The sequence below is a fragment of the Elaeis guineensis genome, chromosome 14 (genome assembly GCF_000442705.2).
Source record: "Elaeis guineensis isolate ETL-2024a chromosome 14, EG11, whole genome shotgun sequence".
In the NCBI taxonomy this organism is placed as follows: domain Eukaryota; kingdom Viridiplantae; phylum Streptophyta; class Magnoliopsida; order Arecales; family Arecaceae; genus Elaeis; species Elaeis guineensis.
Window position 1 is genome coordinate 37,925,349 of NC_026006.2, and position 19,686 is coordinate 37,945,034.

A 19,686-nucleotide genomic window follows, 5' to 3' on the forward strand; every position below is an offset into this window, starting at 1 on the left:
TGATATAGTATTTTTATGGTATTATTGAGATTTAATAAATTGATGATCGAGAAAGAAATATTTAGACTAATCGTGTTAAATTAAGAATAACCTACCATGGATAGAATATGGTACTGAGAATAATCCCGCCATAGACAAGAATATGGTACTGAGGATAGTCTACCATGGATAAAAACATGACACTGAGAGTAGCCGCGCCACGAGCAAGAATATGGAATTGAAAATAGTCGTGCCATGGATAAAAATGTGATACTTGAGCATGCCAATTATAGGCTGGATAGTGATCATGATTAATTCAAAATCATAAAGATAATTATCGATTGATCCGAATCTTTTTAATGAGACATAATTTTATGATTATGAATATTGTATATCATATGATTATATAACTGTTGAGTTACAATAGATATATATTACGAGTTTTTATAATTTATGATTTTTTTTGTTATTATTTAATTATTATTTTTAAATTATATTATTATATTAATATTAATGTATTAAGTTTCTTATTAGGCCATTAAGCTCATCTCCCTCGATTCTCTTTTCTTTTAGAGACGTGGAATGCTGGTTGAGTTGGGCGTGAAGTCCTGACTACTGAAGTTAGTTCCACTTCTGATACGAAGAAACACTGAAATAATTATACTTGAACAAGGTTGTTGTTTATCCTTATGAAACTATTTAACAGGTGTATTTGGTTTTTATTTATTAATTTTAAAAATATTTAAATTTTTATCCTCAAAGTCTTGAATGATTCTCAAGACGTTGCTCTGGATTCATGTGGCCGTAGATTAAAGCTGTATTATTTGAAAAGATTATCGTTAATTGACCTCTTTTCACTCTTTCTGCGAAGGAGACGAGGAGGAACGCCAAAGCCCTCTTCCTTGTACCCCGCGTCTGATCAGAGCAAGGAGGCAACTGAGGTTGTGTAATGACGAGCGATTCCCTCTCTTCCATCCTATTAAACACCAGCCAAATATGGAGCTTTGTTCAGAGATGGGCCGTCTCGCCATCTTCATCATCGGATCCACGCGCCAATGTCTTGAAAGATCTGAAGGAGCTGGAGAGAGCACGGAAGAGGATCCAGGCAGTGCTGGATGATGCAGAGGAGAGGGAAATACGAGATGAAGCTGTCAAGCTCTGGCTGAAGGAGCTTAAAGGAGTGGCTTATGATGCAGAAGACGTGCTGGACGAGTACCACTATGAAGAACTACGAGCCGAAGCGGAAGCTCGAGCTTCCCGCAAGAGGAAGCGAGTGGAAGGGGACGATGAGGAAGAGGTAAGTGGTTCTCCTATGACCACAGTAGTTTCACTTCCGAATGCCATGGGGGATAGAATCAGGGCGATCAGGGAGAGGTTCGATGAGATCTTGAAGCATCGAGAACTCCTTCGTTTAAGAGAGGAAGATGGAGAAAGACGGGTCTTCAGACCTACATACCCAGCACCAACCAGCCACATGGTGAATGGGTCAAGTATTTATGGAAGGGCGCATGACAAGCAGGAGGTAATTGATTTGCTGCTGTCTGAGGGTATGGAAAATGGTATCTCTGTCATTCCGATTGTCGGCAAGGGGGGACTGGGCAAGACCACCATCGCCCAGCTGGTCTACAATGACTCCAAGGTAAAAGAATATTTTGATCTGACTGGATGGGTTTGTGTCTCTAATGATTTTGATGTTACCAGGCTAACAAAGGCCATCATAGAGTCTCTTACTCAAACAGAAACACCATGTGTTCTTACACAACTAAGCTCCCTCCAAAATGCTCTCGAGGAAAAGGTGAAGAAGAAGAGAGTGTTGCTCGTGCTGGATGACGTCTGGAATGAGCAACAAAACCTCTGGGAGTCCTTAAGAATCCCCTTTGTTGGCGCAGAAACAGTGCAAATTATCGTGACCTGTAGGAATGATTCGGTTGCCCAGATCATGCAGACAGTGTGTTCTTATTATCCTGACTACCTGTCTGAGGGAGATTCTTGGTTATTATTCAAGCATCATGCATTTGGTGGTCAAATCTCTGAAGAACAATTAGGCTTGGTAGATATCGGCAAGCGGATTGTCGAGAAATGTTCCGGTTTACCATTGGCTGTGAAGACAATAGGGAGCCTTTTAAGACACCTGAGAGATGAGGATAGTTGGATGGAGGTCTTGCAAAGTGCTATATGGGAACTAGACAAGAACAATGAGACTTTGGCATCTCTTAGATTAAGCTATAATCGCATGCCAGCACATCTAAAACCCTGTTTTGTTTACACTTCCATGTTTCCGAAGGATTACGTGTTTGACAAAGATGTTTTAGTCAGATTGTGGATGGCGCAAGGATTCATCACACTTGAAGGTAGAAGAAGAATGGAAGAGATTGGCCATGACTATTTCAATGACTTGCAAAGAAGATCATTCTTTGATTCTTTTTATTTTGGGTTTAAGATGCATGATATGATCCATGATCTTGCAAAATCCATTGCAGGAAATGAGTGCTGCGCAGTTATGGATAAGAAGCTACCTGGTTTCCCTGATCAGGTTCGCCATTTATACATGCATGGTGATGAGGAATTAGTGAAATCACTGTGTTCGCATAATCTTTGGGCCCTACGAACTTTGATACTGGAGGATCGGTGTATAGATGCAAAAGTAACCCAATTTCAACTGCTTCTACCAAGGACAAGATGTTTACGGACTCTAGAATTTGAATGGCAAAGGGAAGATGGGTTACCAGATTCAATCGGGCACCTGAAACACCTACGCTACTTACATGTTCGATCCCGGTATATTCGGAGGCTCCCTAAATCTGTATGCCTCCTTTACCACCTACAGACATTGATACTTGACTGTGGGCATATTTTTAGTGGAGGTCACCTTGCAGAGTTACCAGACGGCCTAGGTAACTTCACTAACCTACAATACTTTAAACTGTGGGCAGGTCGTATTATAAGGCTCCCTGAATCAGAATGTCGCCTTCACCACCTACAGACGTTAGTACTTGAATGTGGTTCTCTTGCAAAGTTACCAGATGGCCTAGGTAACCTGACTAATCTACTATACTTTAAGCTACGGTCAAATGTTATTGAAAGACTGCCGAGATCAATTTGTCAGCTCAGCAACCTGCAGAAGTTGAATATTCAATCATGTAGGAACCTTGTAGAGTTACCCAGTGGCATAGGAAGCCTTACTAACCTCCGCCTCCTAGATACTGCTTTTACTGGAATTCATTACCTGCCAGTAGGGATCAAGAAACTCACAAATCTTCAGAGGTTGTATGGAAGCTTTAAAGTGAGAAGAGGGAAGGAGTATGGTGGGATAGAAGTGCTGAAGGACTTGGTGAACCTCCAAGGAACTCTCCAAATCTCAGGGCTTAGCAACTTGGTCAACACAGAGGATGCTAGGGATGCCTGTCTTGAATACAAGCATAAACTTAAGGAATTGTATCTAGATTGGTATGATGTAGACCGCATTTGTGGTGGCCCACAACTTTTACGTCTACATGCTTGTCCAGAGGAAAATATGGATCTCCCAGCTGATGAAGAAAGGGAGGAAGTGATCCTCCAATATCTCCAACCTCATCCCAACCTTGAAAAGTTGCATATGGATGGGTATGGTGGTTCCAAGTTTCCAAAATGGGTGGGAAATCCTTTCTCATTTGCAGCACTTCAAGAAATCAAGATAACTAATTGTGAAGAAATTAGTTCCCTTCCTCTGTACATTCACAGTGATATTGGAAAATTGGATGCCCTAGAACAACCTCAATCCATGCTTAAGAGGGTTTATATAGACAACTGCTGGCAGCTCACATCCATAGCAGGCCTGCATAAACTCCACTCGCTTAAAGATCTGACAATTTACGATTGTCCTCAACTTCAGCTCTTATCAAAGGAAGGACTGCCATTCAAGCTTGAAAAACTACATATTGAGCATTGCCAGCGCTTGACATTAGTGTCGGGAATGCAAAACCTTACTTCTCTCAAAGCATTAATTATACGACATTGTCCTTGTTGGGGAAACCCGCCGACCGACCACCGGAGGGCCCGACCGACTGCCGTAGGGACAGACATACCACCGGAGGGCCCGACCGACCGGACGGCCCGACCGTCCGACCGCCTGGCGGTCTGACCGCTCCGTTGGACGACTCCGACTGGCCGATCGACCGACCGATCGTCGGTCGGGGCGACCGACTGACGGATGCCATCAGCGGCTAACTACCGACCAGTCTACGGCCCATCGCCGGCCGGGGGTATGTCGGGCGTGACCATCCCGACCGACTGAACCCGGGGGTCTGAGGCCCGACTTACGTGAAGCTCGCCGACCGACCGGAGGAACCCGACGCCGCTCCGCTGGCTGCCGACCTAGGGTCGGCTGACTCCTCCAACCGCCGTACAGCCGCCAGACGTTGTCAGCTCCGACACGGACATGCGGCACAGTTACCTAGGGGCATTGTCCCGCCGAGAGCCGGGTCAACCCTGGTGATTAGACGGCCGCACGGCGACATGACGTTTTCACGGCGGCTCTGACAGCCCACAGTGAGTTGACAGTTCCTCACTTGTCCGCGCCATTAATGACGGCGCCATACCTAGCTCCACTATATATACCGGGGAAGGCAACAGTGCAAGGGGTCGATCCGCCCGTCTCTCCCACATACGCAGGCTCGCTCCTCTCTCTCTCCCTCTCTCTTTCTCAGAGCTCTCTGTCTGCATTTCACTGTTGCCCAGTCACCTCTCTGACTTGACCGTCGGAGGGTCCCCGCCGGAGTCGCCTCCGGTCAGTGCGGACTTCCTTTTGCAGGTGCACGCTCCCCGGCGATCGGGCGACGAGGCAATTGGCCGCAACAGATTGGCGCGCCAGGTAGGGGAACAGCATGACAAAGACAAGAGCTCAACGATCAAGAGTCACTGGGTCGGCCAGGCACTCTTCCCGCCGGGAAGAAGCCTCCCCGCCCCCACCGGCGGCGGAGCCTAGCTCCCCGCGCCCTGCAGTGACCACGGAGGCCCAGATTGCGGCCATCGTGCGGCAGATGACCGTACTGACCGACGCAGTCAAAAGCCTCCAGCAGCAGCCGGCGGCCCGACCTATGCCTTCCAGGAGCAGCCGCCGATGCCCGCGCCGACCCCTGTCGCCTCCATGCGAGCACTCCCAACAGCGCTCCCACGGAGAGGAGGAGGGACGACCACGGCGCGACGACCGACGGTCCCAGCGGCCCTCTCCTTCCCCGTTGGAACGGGCAAGGAAGGAGAAGCGGCCGCGCACACCGTCGGCCTCTCTCTCAGAATCTTCCGGAGGCTCCACCCCTGGGGTCTCCCAGCATCGACGAGCGGACGACTACGAGCGACGGTTCGAAGAGATCGACCGCCGACTCGCCCAACTGCAGATGGACGGCCAGAAGTCTTCGAACGACGTCGACTTCCAGACCGCCCAGCCTCTCTCCCGACTGGTCCTCGACGAGCCGATTCCCAGTCGGTTCAAAATGCTGAACGTGGAGCCATATGACGGCTCCACCGACCCAGTCGACCACCTCGAGAGCTACAAAGCTCTCATGACGATCCAAGGGGCAACCGACGCTCTTTTCTGCATCGGCTTCCCCGCGACGCTCCGCAAGGCTGCCAGGGCTTGGTACTCCGGTCTTCGATCGGGCAGTATCCATTCCTTCGCGCAGCTCGAGCACTCGTTCGTGGCCCATTTCAGTACTAGCCGAAAGCCGCCGCGAACGTCGGACAGCCTTTTCTCCCTCAAGCAGGGGGAAAACGAGATGCTCCGATGCTTCGTGGCGCGATTCAACGCGGCCACGCTCGAGGTCCGGGACCTCAACGAAGACATGGCAGTTTCAGCCATGAAGCGGGGCCTGAGGTCGTCCCGATTCACTTATTCTCTGGACAAGACCCTCCCCCGAACATATGCCGAGCTACTGGAGCGCGCATACAAGTATATGCGCGCGGACGAAGGAGCGTCCGACCGACGCTTGGTCGAGCCCAGAGGTCCGAAGGAGAAGCGGAGAAAAGGCCGGGAGCCCGCCGAACCAAGCAGGCCCCCGGCCAATAGTCGGCTTTCTCCACCCCGACAGATCCAAAAATCGCCCCGCCGACAGACTCCGAGGCCGGTGCGTCCCAGGTATGACTCCTACACTCCTCTCTCCGCTCCCCGTGCGCAGATCCTGATGGAGATCGAGGGGGAAGAGTACCTGCGACGGCCTCCACCTCTGAAGGCGAAGGGCCTCGACCATCGGAAGTACTGCCGGTTCCATCAGAGCCACGGCCACGATACCGAGCGATGCATCCAGTTGAAGGATGAGATCGAAAATCTCATCCACCGGGGGTATCTCGGTAAATTTCGGAAGGGTCCGCCGACCCGACCGATTGCCGATCGACGCCCCCAGCCGACTGAAGAGGCGCCGACTAACCAGCCGACGGTCGGAGTCATCAACATGATCTCCAAGCGACTGGGATCGGGGACGCCTACAGGAGGGGAGCCGACGAAAAAGCCACGCCCGGACGACGTAATCACCTTCTTAGAAGACGACGTTCGGGGCATCCAGACTCCCCACGATGACGCTGTTGTTGTGTCGGCGACAATAGCCAATTATGATGTAAAACAAATTTTTGTTGATAATGGAAGTTCGACAAATGTTTTGTTTTACTCGACCTTCTCCCGAATGCGACTGTCAACTGACCGACTTAGGAGGGTCTCCACGCCCTTGATCGGCTTTGCCAGAGACACCGTCACGACAGAGGGAGAAATCACCCTGCCCATGACGGTCGGTACCGAACCACGGCAAAGCACGGTCTCCCTCATTTTCGCGGTCGTCCAAGTTCCTTCGGCCTACAACGCCATACTCGGGCGACCCGGATTGAACGCCCTCAGGGCGATCATCTCGATGTACCATCTTCTTGTTCGATTCCCGATCAAAAATGGAGTCGGAGAGATGCGCGGAGATCAACAGCTCGCCCGACGATGCTTCCAAATCTCCGCTCAAAACGACGAGACAAAGGATCCCCTGACAATCGACAAACTGGATCAACGGGAGGAGGAAGAACGGGGTTCGCCGGCCGAGCAGCTCGAGGCGATCCCGATAGGAGAAAATCCCGACAGAAAAGTTTGGGTCGGGTCTCAATTGCCCGACACCGAACGTCACTGATTGGCGGAACTGCTGACGGCCAACGCCGACATATTCGCTTGGTCGGCAGCAGATATGTCGGGCATTCCTCCAGAAACAATTACTCACCGACTCAACATCGACCCGACAATGAAGCCGGTGAGGCAGAAGAAAAGGTCCTTCGCCCCAGAAAGGCAGAAGGCCATCGACGAAGAAGTGGACAAGCTGCTCGAAGCAGGCTTCATCCGAGAATCCACATATCCCGACTGGCTCGCCAATGTCGTCATGGTCAAGAAAGCCAACGGGAAATGGAGGATCTGCATCGACTATACCGACCTCAACCGAGCCTACCCGAAGGATAGCTTCCCACTTTCGAAGATCGACCAGCTGGTGGACGCGACGTCCGGATTTCGACTGCTCAGCTTCATGGACGCCTTCGCCGGGTACAACCAGATCCGGATGGTGCCTGAAGACGAGGAGCACACCGTGTTCGTGACTCCCAAGGGCCTCTACTGTTATCGGGTGATGCCCTTCGGATTGAAGAATGCCGGCGCCACCTACCAGCGACTCGTCAATAAGGTCTTCAAAGACCAGATCGGGCGTAACATGGAGGTGTACGTGGACGACATGCTGGTGAAGAGCACGCAGATCCCGGACCATGTTCAGGATCTCGAGGAAACCTTTCGCACCCTTCGACGGCACCGAATGAAGCTCAACCCGACCAAATGTGCCTTCGGGGTGACCTCGGGGAAGTTCCTCGGATTCCTCGTTTCTCAGAGAGGGATCGAGGCCAACCCTGAGAAGATAAAGGCAATCCTCGACATGCGTCATCCGAACACCAAGAAGGAGGTCCAACAGCTGAACGGGAGAATCGTCGCTCTTAGCCGATTCATTTCCCGATCAGCTGAAAGGTGCCTCCCGTTCTTCAAGACCCTGCGCCAGGCGAACGGTTTTTCTTGGTCGGATGAGTGCGAACAGGCCTTTGAAGACCTGAAAAGGTACTTGGCTTCCCCGCCGCTGCTCGTAAAGCCGCAGGTCGGGGAGACCTTGTATCTCTACTTGGCCACATCTTCTGAGGCGATTAGCTCGGTGCTCGTTCGGGAAAATGAGTGTCGGACTCATCAGCCCATCTACTATGCCAGCAAAGTGCTCCACGGCGCCGAAGCCAGATACTCGAAGACAGAAAAGATGGTTTTCGCCCTGACCATCTCCGCGCAATGGCTCCGACCATACTTCCAGGCCCACGCCATCGTGGTACTCACCAACCAGCCCCTGAGGGCCATACTGCGCCGACCCGACACATCCGGACGACTCGCTAAGTGGGCGATGAAGCTTAGCGAGTTTGACATTCAGTACCGGCCAAGGCCTGCCTTGAAGGCCCAGGTCTTGGCCGACTTCATCGCCGAATGCCCGACGACCGACCGAGGGTCGGGAGCTGAAGGCCCGGGATGAGATTCGGTCTCTGAGCCAGACCCGATCTCCACCTGGGTACTCCACATCGACGGAGCCTCGAACGCTCAGGGAAGCGGGGCCGGGCTCCTGCTCACGAATTCGGATGGGGTAGTCACCGAATACGCCCTCCGGTTTGACTTCAAGGCCTCCAACAATCAAGCCGAATACGAGGCACTCCTCGCGGGCTTGAGGATGGCGAAGGAGCTGGGCATCGACAGCCTCCGGGCATTCTCCGACTCTCAGCTGATCGTGGGGCAGGTCAAGGGCGACTTCGAGGCGCGAGATCCGACCATGATCAAGTATCTTCAGAAGGTAAAGGATCTCGTGGCCCGCCTCGAGTATTTCGAGATCTCCCACATCCCCAGGACGGAGAACGCCCGTGCCGATGCTCTCTCCAGGTTGGCAACGTCGGCCTATGATTCTTTGGGTCAGACGTTCGTCGAAAACCTCCAGCAGCCGAGCATCGATCGGGTCGAAGAAGTGCAGCAGCTAACGTCCGAACCGAGTTGGATGGACCCGATCGTCCGGTACCTGTCCGACGGGACCAGTCCCGAAGATCCCGCGGAGGCCAAGCGACTCCGATGGTCGGCGTCGCAATATGTGATCATGGGCGGCCGACTCTATAAGAGGTCGTTCTCCCTCCCTCTGCTCAGATGCTTGGGACCGACCGACGCCGACTACGCTCTCCGAGAGGTTCACGAAGGAATTTGTGGGAATCACTTGGGGGGCAAGTCTTTAGCCTTCAAGGTCTTGCGACAGGGCTACTACTGGCCGACCATGAAGAGGGATGCCGCAGAGTTGGTCCGGAGGTGCGAGCCATGCCAGAAGTATGCCAATATTCAGCGCCAGCCGGCCAGCCAAATCGCTCCCATTGTCGCTCCGTGGCCCTTCGCTCAGTGGGGAGTCGATATTCTCGGCCCCTTCCCGCCGGCGTCGGGCCAGAGGAAGTTCATCGTTGTCGCCATCGACTACTTCACGAAGTGGGTCGAGGCCGAGCCCTTGGCGCAGATCACCGAGCGGAAGATGGAGGACTTCGTCCAAAAGTCCATCATCTTTAGGTTCGGATTGCCGCACACCATCATCACCGACAACGGACGGCAATTCGACAACCAAGACTTCAAAGACTTCTGCGCCAGGTTCCACATCCGTCACCGACTAACTTCAGTCGGGCACCCACAGTCCAACGGTGAGGTTGAGGTGACGAACCGAACCTTGCTCCATGGACTCAAGACCCGACTGAACGAAGCCAAAGGTCTCTGGGTCGACGAGCTGGGCTCCGTCCTGTGGGCTTACCGAACGACCCCCCGCGTCCCGACCGGGGAATCGTCGTTCAGTTTGGCCTACGGGACAGAAGCTATGATCCCGCTCGAGATTGGCCTGCCATCTTCAAGGGTCGAGCAGTACCACGAGCCGGACAACTCCGAAAGCCGGAGAGCCGACCTAGACCTTCTCCCCGAACGGCGAGATGAGGCTCAAATCCGAATGGCCTCATACCGACAGAGGGTCGCCCGGTACTTCAACGCCAAGGTCAGACCAAAGCTCTTCAGGCCTGGCGACCTAGTCTTGAGGAAGGCAGAAGTGTCGAAGCCCTTGGACCAAGGGAAGTTGGCTCCCAACTAGGAAGGACCCTACAAGGTTGCTGACACCTTCGGGCCGAGAGCCTATCGGCTGGAGACCCTTGAGGGGAAGCCCATTCCCCGGACTTGAAACGCCGACAACTTGAAGCTGTATTACCAGTGAATTCTGTAATTCAATTGTCGGAATACATGTTCAGTTTGAAAAATTGGAGTTCTAACTCTTCAACTACCGATCGGCGCTCAGCCCCGACGCATCGACGTGGATCTGGCACCGACGACACATCGGCCCCTTACACGGACCGATGCATCTACAATGACGGGAGTTACACTCCTTCGACTCTCGGCAACACATCCACCCCTGACAAAGGCTGATGCAGCTGTTGCGACGGGAGTTCATACTCCTACAGTCGAATTTTCGGGCAGAATCCATCGGCCGACTGGCCGATTGGGCCCCGACCGAAGAAAGGCTAAAAGCCCACGCGACTATTGCCTCGACTTCCGACCAGGCTACGGCCGGTCGAGGGATATTCGGCTTACCACCGTCTATCACATGACGCGACCTTAGTCGCATTCACTACTCGCCGACCGACCAACGGCCGGCTGAACGACATTCGGCTTACCACCGGACGTCGGAAAACACCGAACCCGACGCAGGGGTATGGGGACCCGACTTACTATCGTTCCCCGACATTGCGACGCAAATGACCGACTAAATGCATCTACGGAAGTCCGACCCCCTAACATTTACCAGGTTCGGTCGGCTCCCGACTCAACAGATGGACCCAACTGGCAACTTTGACTACCCGAAGCCGACCTAAAGTCGGGACGCATTCTACCTTCGGGGCTGCACAAATTGTCGAAGTCCTATCGGCTTACGTAAGTTGGCGACTTGCTTAAGTTAGTGACTAAGGTTCCACGTCGCAGCAATGGTCGGCATTACAAACAAGGAGAGAGAGAAAGAAGTTTCATTCATTGACGAGAAAGAACTACAGAGTCGGGTCGAAGCCCGATTACATGTATTTTCAAGGAGAAACAAAGAGGGAAGATGGTCGGCTGGGCCGATCATTCGCCCTAGTCGATCTCTTCAACCGACGGAGGATCGGGAATGATCGGCGTGTCGACTGAGAGCAGCGCTGGGTCAACGGCAGAAGGATGTCCTTCAGTCGGCGAAGAGTAGGCTTCAGTCGGCAAAGGAGCTTCGGTCGGCCCCTGCTCCGGGACAGCTTCCTCCGCTAGGATGACGCCTCCCGACGGCTGGTCGGCTTCTTCTTCGGCTCCTCCTTCTTCGGCTCCTTCCTCGACGAACGGCGGGACGACGCGGCTGACGTCCACCTCCGGGTACAAGGCATGGACGGCGTCCCGACCATCCTCGAACCCGACCCGGTATGAGGCGAAGCCCGATTCGAGCATCTCCTCCCGGTATCGGTCGGAGGACCGGAAGTCCTCCACCGCCCGTTCGGCCGACTCTCTCGCCGACATCGCCTCGTCCTCGGCTCGGGCGAGCTCCTCCCTCACCGACTCCGCCTCGGCCTTCGCCATTTCGGCGTCGATCTGGGCGATGGACAGCTCCTCTTCGGCTTCCGCGAGCTTCTCCAGGCTGGCCTGGAGTTGCTCGCGTTCCCCTTTGAGTTCGGCAGTTGCACCATCCCGTTCGCGTCGAAGGCGGCGTACGGCCCGACCTTTGTGCTTGGCCTCCTTCTTGGCCGACTGCAGTTCGGACCCAAGCCGGGAGACCTCGTCGACTAACTTGGCCTCCCGGTCGGCCGACTGCAGGAGTTGTTCGGCCAGCATCGCCCTCTCGGCTTCGGCCGCCGCCGACCTCTCCTTGAAGGCTGCCCGAACGTTGCCGAACCTTCGGTATCCGGCCTCAAGTTCGGACATTGTGAAAATCAGCTGCCGATCAAAAAGCTTCGTCAGAATTGCATGATAAGCAAAAATTCCTAAGGAAAATCTCTAAGGAAGGGAGGACCCGAAGCTTACCTCGACCATTGTCGGGTAGAACCGAGACAACATCTCGGACACCTGTCGAGTTCGCAGCAACCCCACATCGGTTGGGAGGAGGATTCCTTGGCACAACCTCCTCGCAAGATCATGGTCGGCCAACGCCGACGCACCCTCGGGGTAGTAGGCGCTTGGTGGCATCGACCGGCCCCCCGACCTATCCTCCTCCGCGGGTTCCATCGGGGCTTTCCCCCGATCAGCTGCCCCGACCGACGGGACTGGCAGCGACGGGACGCTGGAGTTTGATCCGGCGCCCCCTGTTGCGCCGACGGACGCCGCCGGACGATGTTCGATTTCCCGAACGTCATCCGGCTCCACCCGCATAGGCGAAGACACCGATACTCCTTCGGCCGCCTCTTCAGTCGGCCCCTCCTCGACTCGGACCGCCGGAGCCACAAGGGCTATGATCGGCTCCGACTGGTCGGTTGCCGACGACTCGACGATCGGCGGGGCTGGGGTTGGCTTCTTTACAGGACGCGAAGGACCAGCCCCCGATGCAGGCCTCTTCCTCTTGACGAACTGCCGAATCTCGGCATCAGTCGGCCTCATCCTCGGTGGTGTCCCTGCAATACCGACAAAAGAGTTAATGGCTGGACCAAAGGCCGACCAAAAGATGGACAAAAAGAAAAGCCGGAGGATCGGGCGATACCTATTCGGGGGACCAGACTCAAGCCGGCGTCATAGAGAGCTTGTTCGGTAACAAGCTCCCTCTGCTTCGGTACCGACATGTCCTTCAGTCGGTGGAAGTCCTCTCGGTCGTCCGCATCCACCCGACTGTTTTCGTTGGCCTCTGTTCGGGGTGTACCCCAACGAGAAGGAAAGCCCCAAGAAGAGGAAGAGGAAACAAAGAAAAACTGGTTCTTCCATCCATGAATGGACGATGGAAGACCAGTTATGAAAGCAAGACCCTTCCGGGGGTTGAAGAGCCACCACCCTCGGGCTTTAGGGTGGGGTCGGAGCACAAAGAAGGCCCGGAAGAGAGAAACGCGGGGGTTGGTCGGCAAGAGCTGACACAACAGCGCGAAAGAAATGATTAGCCGGACAGAGTTCGGCGCCAGTTGCGCCGGACAGAGTCCGTAGTAATCAAGCAGATTCCGGATGAACTCCGGAATCGGAAGTCGAAGACCCGCGCGAAGGTCCTCAACGTACAGTGCCAGATCGCCAGGCGGAGGGTTGTTGACCCGACCACCGGCCCCTGGAGCGGAGAGCCGAAACTGCTCCGGGATGCGATAGTGCTCCCGAAGCTGATCGACGTTCGGCCCCGAAAGCGAGGAGGCCTCATCTTCCGGAGCCGATCGGGTGTCGTCGGTCGGGTTCCCCGATCGAGCTCCCTGAGTCGGTTTCCTGGTCATTATGCAGGGACCGAAAGAGGAGAAAGAGAAGAAAGAAAGGAAGAAGGAAAAGGGGGGACCACGAACCGAATGGACCCTCCACAGGCGAAGAAGAGCTCTGCCCGCGATGACTGAAAAATCGCCCGGACAGAGTTTCCCCAGCGAAATGTTGCAAATGTGGGTCAGGGTCCGGGAGGTCCTATATATATAGGGCCGACCGACGGCCGAGATTTTTCCGCGCCGACCGAAGACCTGCAGATGCGCGACGCGTGGCGCCCCCCGGTTGGCGGAAGATTCGGCGCGCCCCACCCCGGGACGGCCACACCGCCCGCATTAAATGCCGGAGGGGGCGCCGGCCAACCACCTTGACACGCGGCACGCGGGGCGCGGCCCCGCATTCACGCGCCCGCGCCGGTTCGCGTTCCCGATGGGATGCCTGACAGCAGCCCTCTCTTCCGCGATCGGCGCCGAATATCCGATCGACTGACGTCGTATCGTCCGGCGCCCGATCATCTGACGCCAACGTGACCTCTGACATCGACTGGACGTCCGGATCGCTGAGCATTTATGAGACGTCTGACATCGGATCATCCGACAGTACGGTCGGATCTACACATGCGACAAATCCACCCCCAGTCGTCCGGGACTGCTGCCCGAATGGAAGCCTCGGCCAGTCCGCCACCCGACTTGGGAGTGGAGGGGGGCAACTGTTGGGGAAACCCGCCGACCGACCACCGGAGGGCCCGACCGACTGCCGTAGGGACAGACATACCACCGGAGGGCCCGACCGACCGGACGGCCCGACCGTCCGACCGCCTGGCGGTCTGATCGCTCCGTTGGACGACTCCGACTGGCCGATCGACCGACCGATCGTCGGTCGGGGCGACCGACTGACGGATGCCATCAGTGGCTAACTACCGACCAGTCTACGGCCCATCGCCGGCCGGGGGTATGTCGGGCGTGACCATCCCGACCGACTGAACCCGGGGGTCTGAGGCCCGACTTACGTGAAGCTCGCCGACCGACCGGAGGAACCCGACGCCGCTCCGCTGGCTGCCGACCTAGGGTCGGCTGACTCCTCCAACCGCCGTACAGCCGCCAGACGTTGTCAGCTCCGACACGGACATGCGGCACAGTTACCTAGGGGCATTGTCCCGCCGAGAGCCGGGTCAACCCTGGTGATTAGACGGCCGCACGGCGACATGACGTTTTCACGGCGGCTCTGACAGCCCACAGTGAGTTGACAGTTCCTCACTTGTCCGCGCCATTAATGACGGCGCCATACCTAGCTCCACTATATATACCGGGGAAGGCAACAGTGCAAGGGGTCGATCCGCCCGTCTCTCCCACATACGCAGGCTCGCTCCTCTCTCTCTCCCTCTCTCTTTCTCAGAGCTCTCTGTCTGCATTTCACTGTTGCCCAGTCACCTCTCTGACTTGACCGTCGGAGGGTCCCCGCCGGAGCCGCCTCCGGTCAGTGCGGACTTCCTTTTGCAGGTGCACGCTCCCCGGCGATCGGGCGACGAGGCGATTGGCCGCAACAGTCCTAAATTTGAGATCACAACAGAAGTTCAGCACTCATCTATGCCTAACAAAATTGAAATTGTTAATTGCCCTGGAATGGGTCATTGGTGCCACATATAAAAATTCAGGTATGTTCCATCCTAAACTTGAAGTGCTCCAGTTGATTACTTAGAGACTTGCATAATTGTACATTCTCTGAATGTATGTTTTAAGCTTCCATATGGAACTCATGCACCTATAGTGTTCTCTGATTCTCTTTTGCAAATGTTTCAGATCGCTACCCGCAACAAGCTGATTATATCGAACACATGGAAGAACATCAAGCCTGTTTTTAATCAGTTTCATGCTGCCACCCTAGTTTTCAATAAGTCTTGGACCTTCCTCCAGCAAGAAAACCTAATATCCGAACTTCAACAGCTGACAATATGGAGTTGCATGGACATTCCGCATATAGGGTGCCTGCCTGGGCTCAGTTTTCTTCAAACTCTGGTTATAAAGGACTGTCCTACAATCCAACTTCTTTCAAATGAAATGCTCCCATCCATGCTCAGGTCTTTGGAAGTAGATAGTTGCGAGAACCTAAGGTCTGTACAGTTGGTGGACATTCTCACATCTCTTGAAACTCTGGTTATAAGGGACTGTCCTAGAATCCAACTCCTGCCAAATGAAATGCTCCCCTCCACGCTCAGGTCCTTAGAAGTTGATAGTTGCGAGAACTTAAGGTCTGCACGGTTGGACATTCTCACGTCTCTTGAAACTCGGGTCATCACGGACTGTCCTAGAATCCAACTCCTGCCAAACGAAATGCTCCCATCCACGCTCAGGTCCTTGGTAGTTCTTGGTTGCGAGAACCTAAGGTCTGTACAGTGGGACCTGCAGGAAGGCCCATATGCACTTGATGTGCTGCGGATTATGAATTACCGTACGTCCTCAAGCGTTACTGTTCGGTCTGGCTTCTTCTTTCAGGTAGCTATAATTGCTGATTATTAGTCTGCAATTTTGGTTCTCTTTTAAATGAGCTACACCTGCATTTTGGCTATTTGCCTTATTAATAATTGTACTGGCACCAACTGCTCTATTTTTGTATCTGTCTTTGCAGAGCAAACGGAGAAAACAGAGACAAGTCAGGATGCAAAGAACCAGCGAAAGCAATGACATATCAGCTTTACAAGAAAGTATAAGAAGAATCGACATTTGATGCTTGAGCTTCCTTCTGGTTGTAGCTCACAGTGCCCAGTACAAATCAGTACAGAACCATCGGTATGGATGAGCACAGGCCTATTAAATCCATTTTAATTTTTTCTAAGTCAAAAATATTTAAAGATTTTTATTTTTATTTTTATTTTTTGCTTCAATACAAAATTAAACATGTACTGGCACGGCCTCTGGACATACTGCTCCAGCGGGCATTCGGTATCAGCATGGGCACCAATAATTAAATCCTTGGTCATCATCGTCCAAGTTTGATTGTTGTCATCTTCCTTGTATGTATAATCTGTTAAATAAAAAAATAGTGTCTTGCCCAACTTGAATGTTTATTTGTTGGCTTTATCTTGGCATCAATTCTTCTTCTTCGTTTCTCTTTTATTTTCGAAAATTGATCTTGGCATCAGTTCCTAAATGACCTTACCAGATAGCACTCACAAAGGAAGCGGCTTCGCATATAGTCAACAATAATGCATGGTGCTGTGGTTGTCTTTGTAGAAAACTTAGGTTTCTAAGGAAGACTTAGAGCTTCCGATCGCTGCTTGCTCTGTTTTTCATGTCATGTCACATATATATATGCGCATGCATGCATCTTGATTTTTACATGCTTATATAAAGGATATAATTTTTAAGTGTTCTTTTGAACCATTCATGAGGAACTATTAGTAGTCTAAAGCATCACTGGCACCGAATCCAATTTGCATAGCAAGTTGTCAATAGTAAGTGACATTCTAGGTGTCAACTTGTCATGTGCATGCATTGATTTTTTCTTTTTTCTTTTTTTTTCTTTCCAGCATTAGCATACCAGTATAATTGTTGGGAGAGGTGCATTGTCCTGCATTTATGTCAAAACTTATGCAAGTACCAAGCCACTCTTTGAGATTCTTTAAGAATGGAAAGAACTTAGATTAAAAGAAGAAATCAAGATGGATACCAAGGACTACTACACTCTCCAAAATCCATGAAAAACATGACAGAGACAGATATATGATGCCAACATAGAATTGGAAATGGATGCTGACAATTACATTCTAGGAAGAATGTCATAGACGAATGTTTTCCAATCTTAACACTATCCAGTGTTTCTCGCAAAACATGCTGCTCTTGTGAAGACATAATGTGATTATTCTGTTTCTCTAATGAATATGCAAAATGTATACCTACTGGGTCCTGTTCTGCAGCTAAATGTATATTCTTTCTAGAACATAATGAGTGGCATCCCTCATCCTAATTAACTTAGTTACATAGATGCCATGAAGCTATACTGGCCCAGTTGCATATCAGATGTAAAGTTAATTGGATAGGGCATTCTATTTGCAAGAAGAAGTCATTTTACTTTTCAAACAATTTTCAAAAACAAGATTCCATTTTTTTAAGGATAGTTAGATTTAGCATGACTTGTCCAATGTAGATAGATGGGAGCAAAGAGAAACAACTCATAGCCCTTCTAGCCATTTCATAGTTTTAGGTTCACCTTTACCTTTCGCTAAGTTATGTAATAGGACTTAACGCATCAAGAATACTGCTATCTAATTTTCCTCAGCAAAAGAGTACAGCTAAATTCTTTTTTGCATTTGCTCAAACTACTACATTTTTGGCTATAGAAATCCACCGAAATCTTTTTAAGTAGCTGTAACTCAGGCACAAAGTGTGATCAGAAAAACTTTTTTGATAATATAAGGATCCAACTTTTTATATATTCCACGGTGTTTAACCAGAACAATATACAAGCAATCACAAAAAATAAAGATAATAGGACATACAAGCAACCTAGTCAAATAAAAGGCTGTATAGCCAACGGCTTTAGCTAAGTGGCCATTTATTATAGCATGGTCATAATTTTTGGTTACTCAAATATTAGATATAGTCACTACAAAAAGTAGATCATATTTAATCAGTAGGGTCATAACCAAAATATCACTTGATGCTTCATGTCTTGTACCACATAAAAAAGAAAAAATCCAATGCAAATAAGATGAGTATCTCTATGGGAAAAATGTTGAAATAGATGTATCAAGATACCCCATATGGTGCCACCCTATTATTGTGTCAGTACAGAGTCAGTTAGCATAGTGTTGGTATGCTCCCACTACCATGTGCCAATACCAAACTGGTATGGTACGGTATGCTCTATACTATCTAGTTCGGTAAGGTATGGCATACCTTAGGATGTATGTTAAGTGGTAGAATAACATGACTTGAGTGGTGTGCAGTATTGAGTATATAGATTCATCAATGGAGAAACACTGCTAGAGTATTTGCATAATCAATGCAGATGTGTATAATAAAAATTTAAGGATAGGATGGTAAGAAGAGGAGTTGAAAAAAGTTTGGAGGATCAACTACTAAACAGTCATACCATGGAGCACTTGCTCAGATGGCTACTAAACAGTCATAGCACTAAGCGCTTGCTCTGATGGCATCATCTCTTTCCATCTGGAAAAGAAGTCAGAAGTTCAATTCTTATTGAAGTCAATCCCTAAGGTTTGGGTGGTATAGGGTAGAAAAGGTGGGGAGTTAGCCCCTAATAGTCATGAGAAAAAAAAAAAAAAAACTAAACTGCGTTACCATCAAAGCAAAAATAACTAATGTAGCCTCAGTGATGTAAAACATAAAAATGAATGTCTTCTTCCAAATAAATACACAAATAAATGTGGAGGATACCCTTCAATGTTTGTCAGGCTGTTTTTTCTTTTTCTTGTTTCTTCTCGACAAGTTTGCTAGTTGTTTTCTTATGATCAAGAAGAGAATTCCCTCGCTGCCTATTTTAGTAAAACCATATAACTAGTGAGATACAGAGATAGGCACATAACTAGAAGAGAAACTAATGGAGGGGTCATACCTATGGTTCTAATTCTGCAGTCTTACATTTCCTGTTGGCAGACAAGGAGTTTTAGGCAATGATGAGAAGCTGCTTCTGTCAATCTACGCTTACCTCCTCAAGAATGGATTTGAAGTGAAGAGTTTCTTGGTGCAATGCTGTCCTTATGCAAGGATCGGTTGGCAGATTCCTTGCAGTTGTGTGACTGTTATGTTAGTGGTGCTGGATATTTGCATGGACCATTTTTTTTTTAAATCTAAATCCCTAGGATCTGTATGTACTCTATGATTTTCCAAATGTACCTGCTGCATTTTATAATCTTGTAATATAAAGCATGCCATCTGTGATACATGTGGTCTTAGATATGCAGAGATGTGGAGCTTCGTTAGCGCACTCCAACTGTGGAGTTAGCGGAACTCCGACCTTTTGTATTTTGCTGTGTAAGCTTCATGAACGAAATAGAGATATCTGAGATGGGAATTATCTACCTCATTGCCACCGCCTCCAAGCACAACAAAGGAGCTCGAAAGCCTATATTATCTGCTGCATTCGGTGCATCCCCGAAGGTGTGAGGATAAACCAAACATACTCGGTGAGATCCTTTTATCATTTCATCAAGAGTGGTAGTGTTCTCTTCCCATATTATGGTGACATGTGGAAAGTGAATGCACCTGAAAAATCAAAATCTTCTGCTGGTTGGTGCT

General features: G+C 51.0%; 1 protein-coding gene across 1 annotated transcript; it reads left to right on the plus strand.

The window, feature by feature from the left end:
- The first annotated feature begins 835 nt into the window (after positions 1-835).
- LOC109505079 (disease resistance protein RGA2-like) lies at positions 836-19,331 on the plus strand. The gene is made up of 4 exons (XM_073248694.1): positions 836-3,957; positions 15,441-15,921; positions 16,055-16,215; positions 19,045-19,331. The coding sequence occupies exons 1-3, from the start codon at positions 929-931 to the stop codon at positions 16,151-16,153; spliced, it is 3,609 nt and encodes a 1,202-aa protein (XP_073104795.1). The 5' UTR covers positions 836-928; the 3' UTR covers positions 16,154-16,215; positions 19,045-19,331.
- The last annotated feature ends 355 nt before the right edge of the window (positions 19,332-19,686 follow it).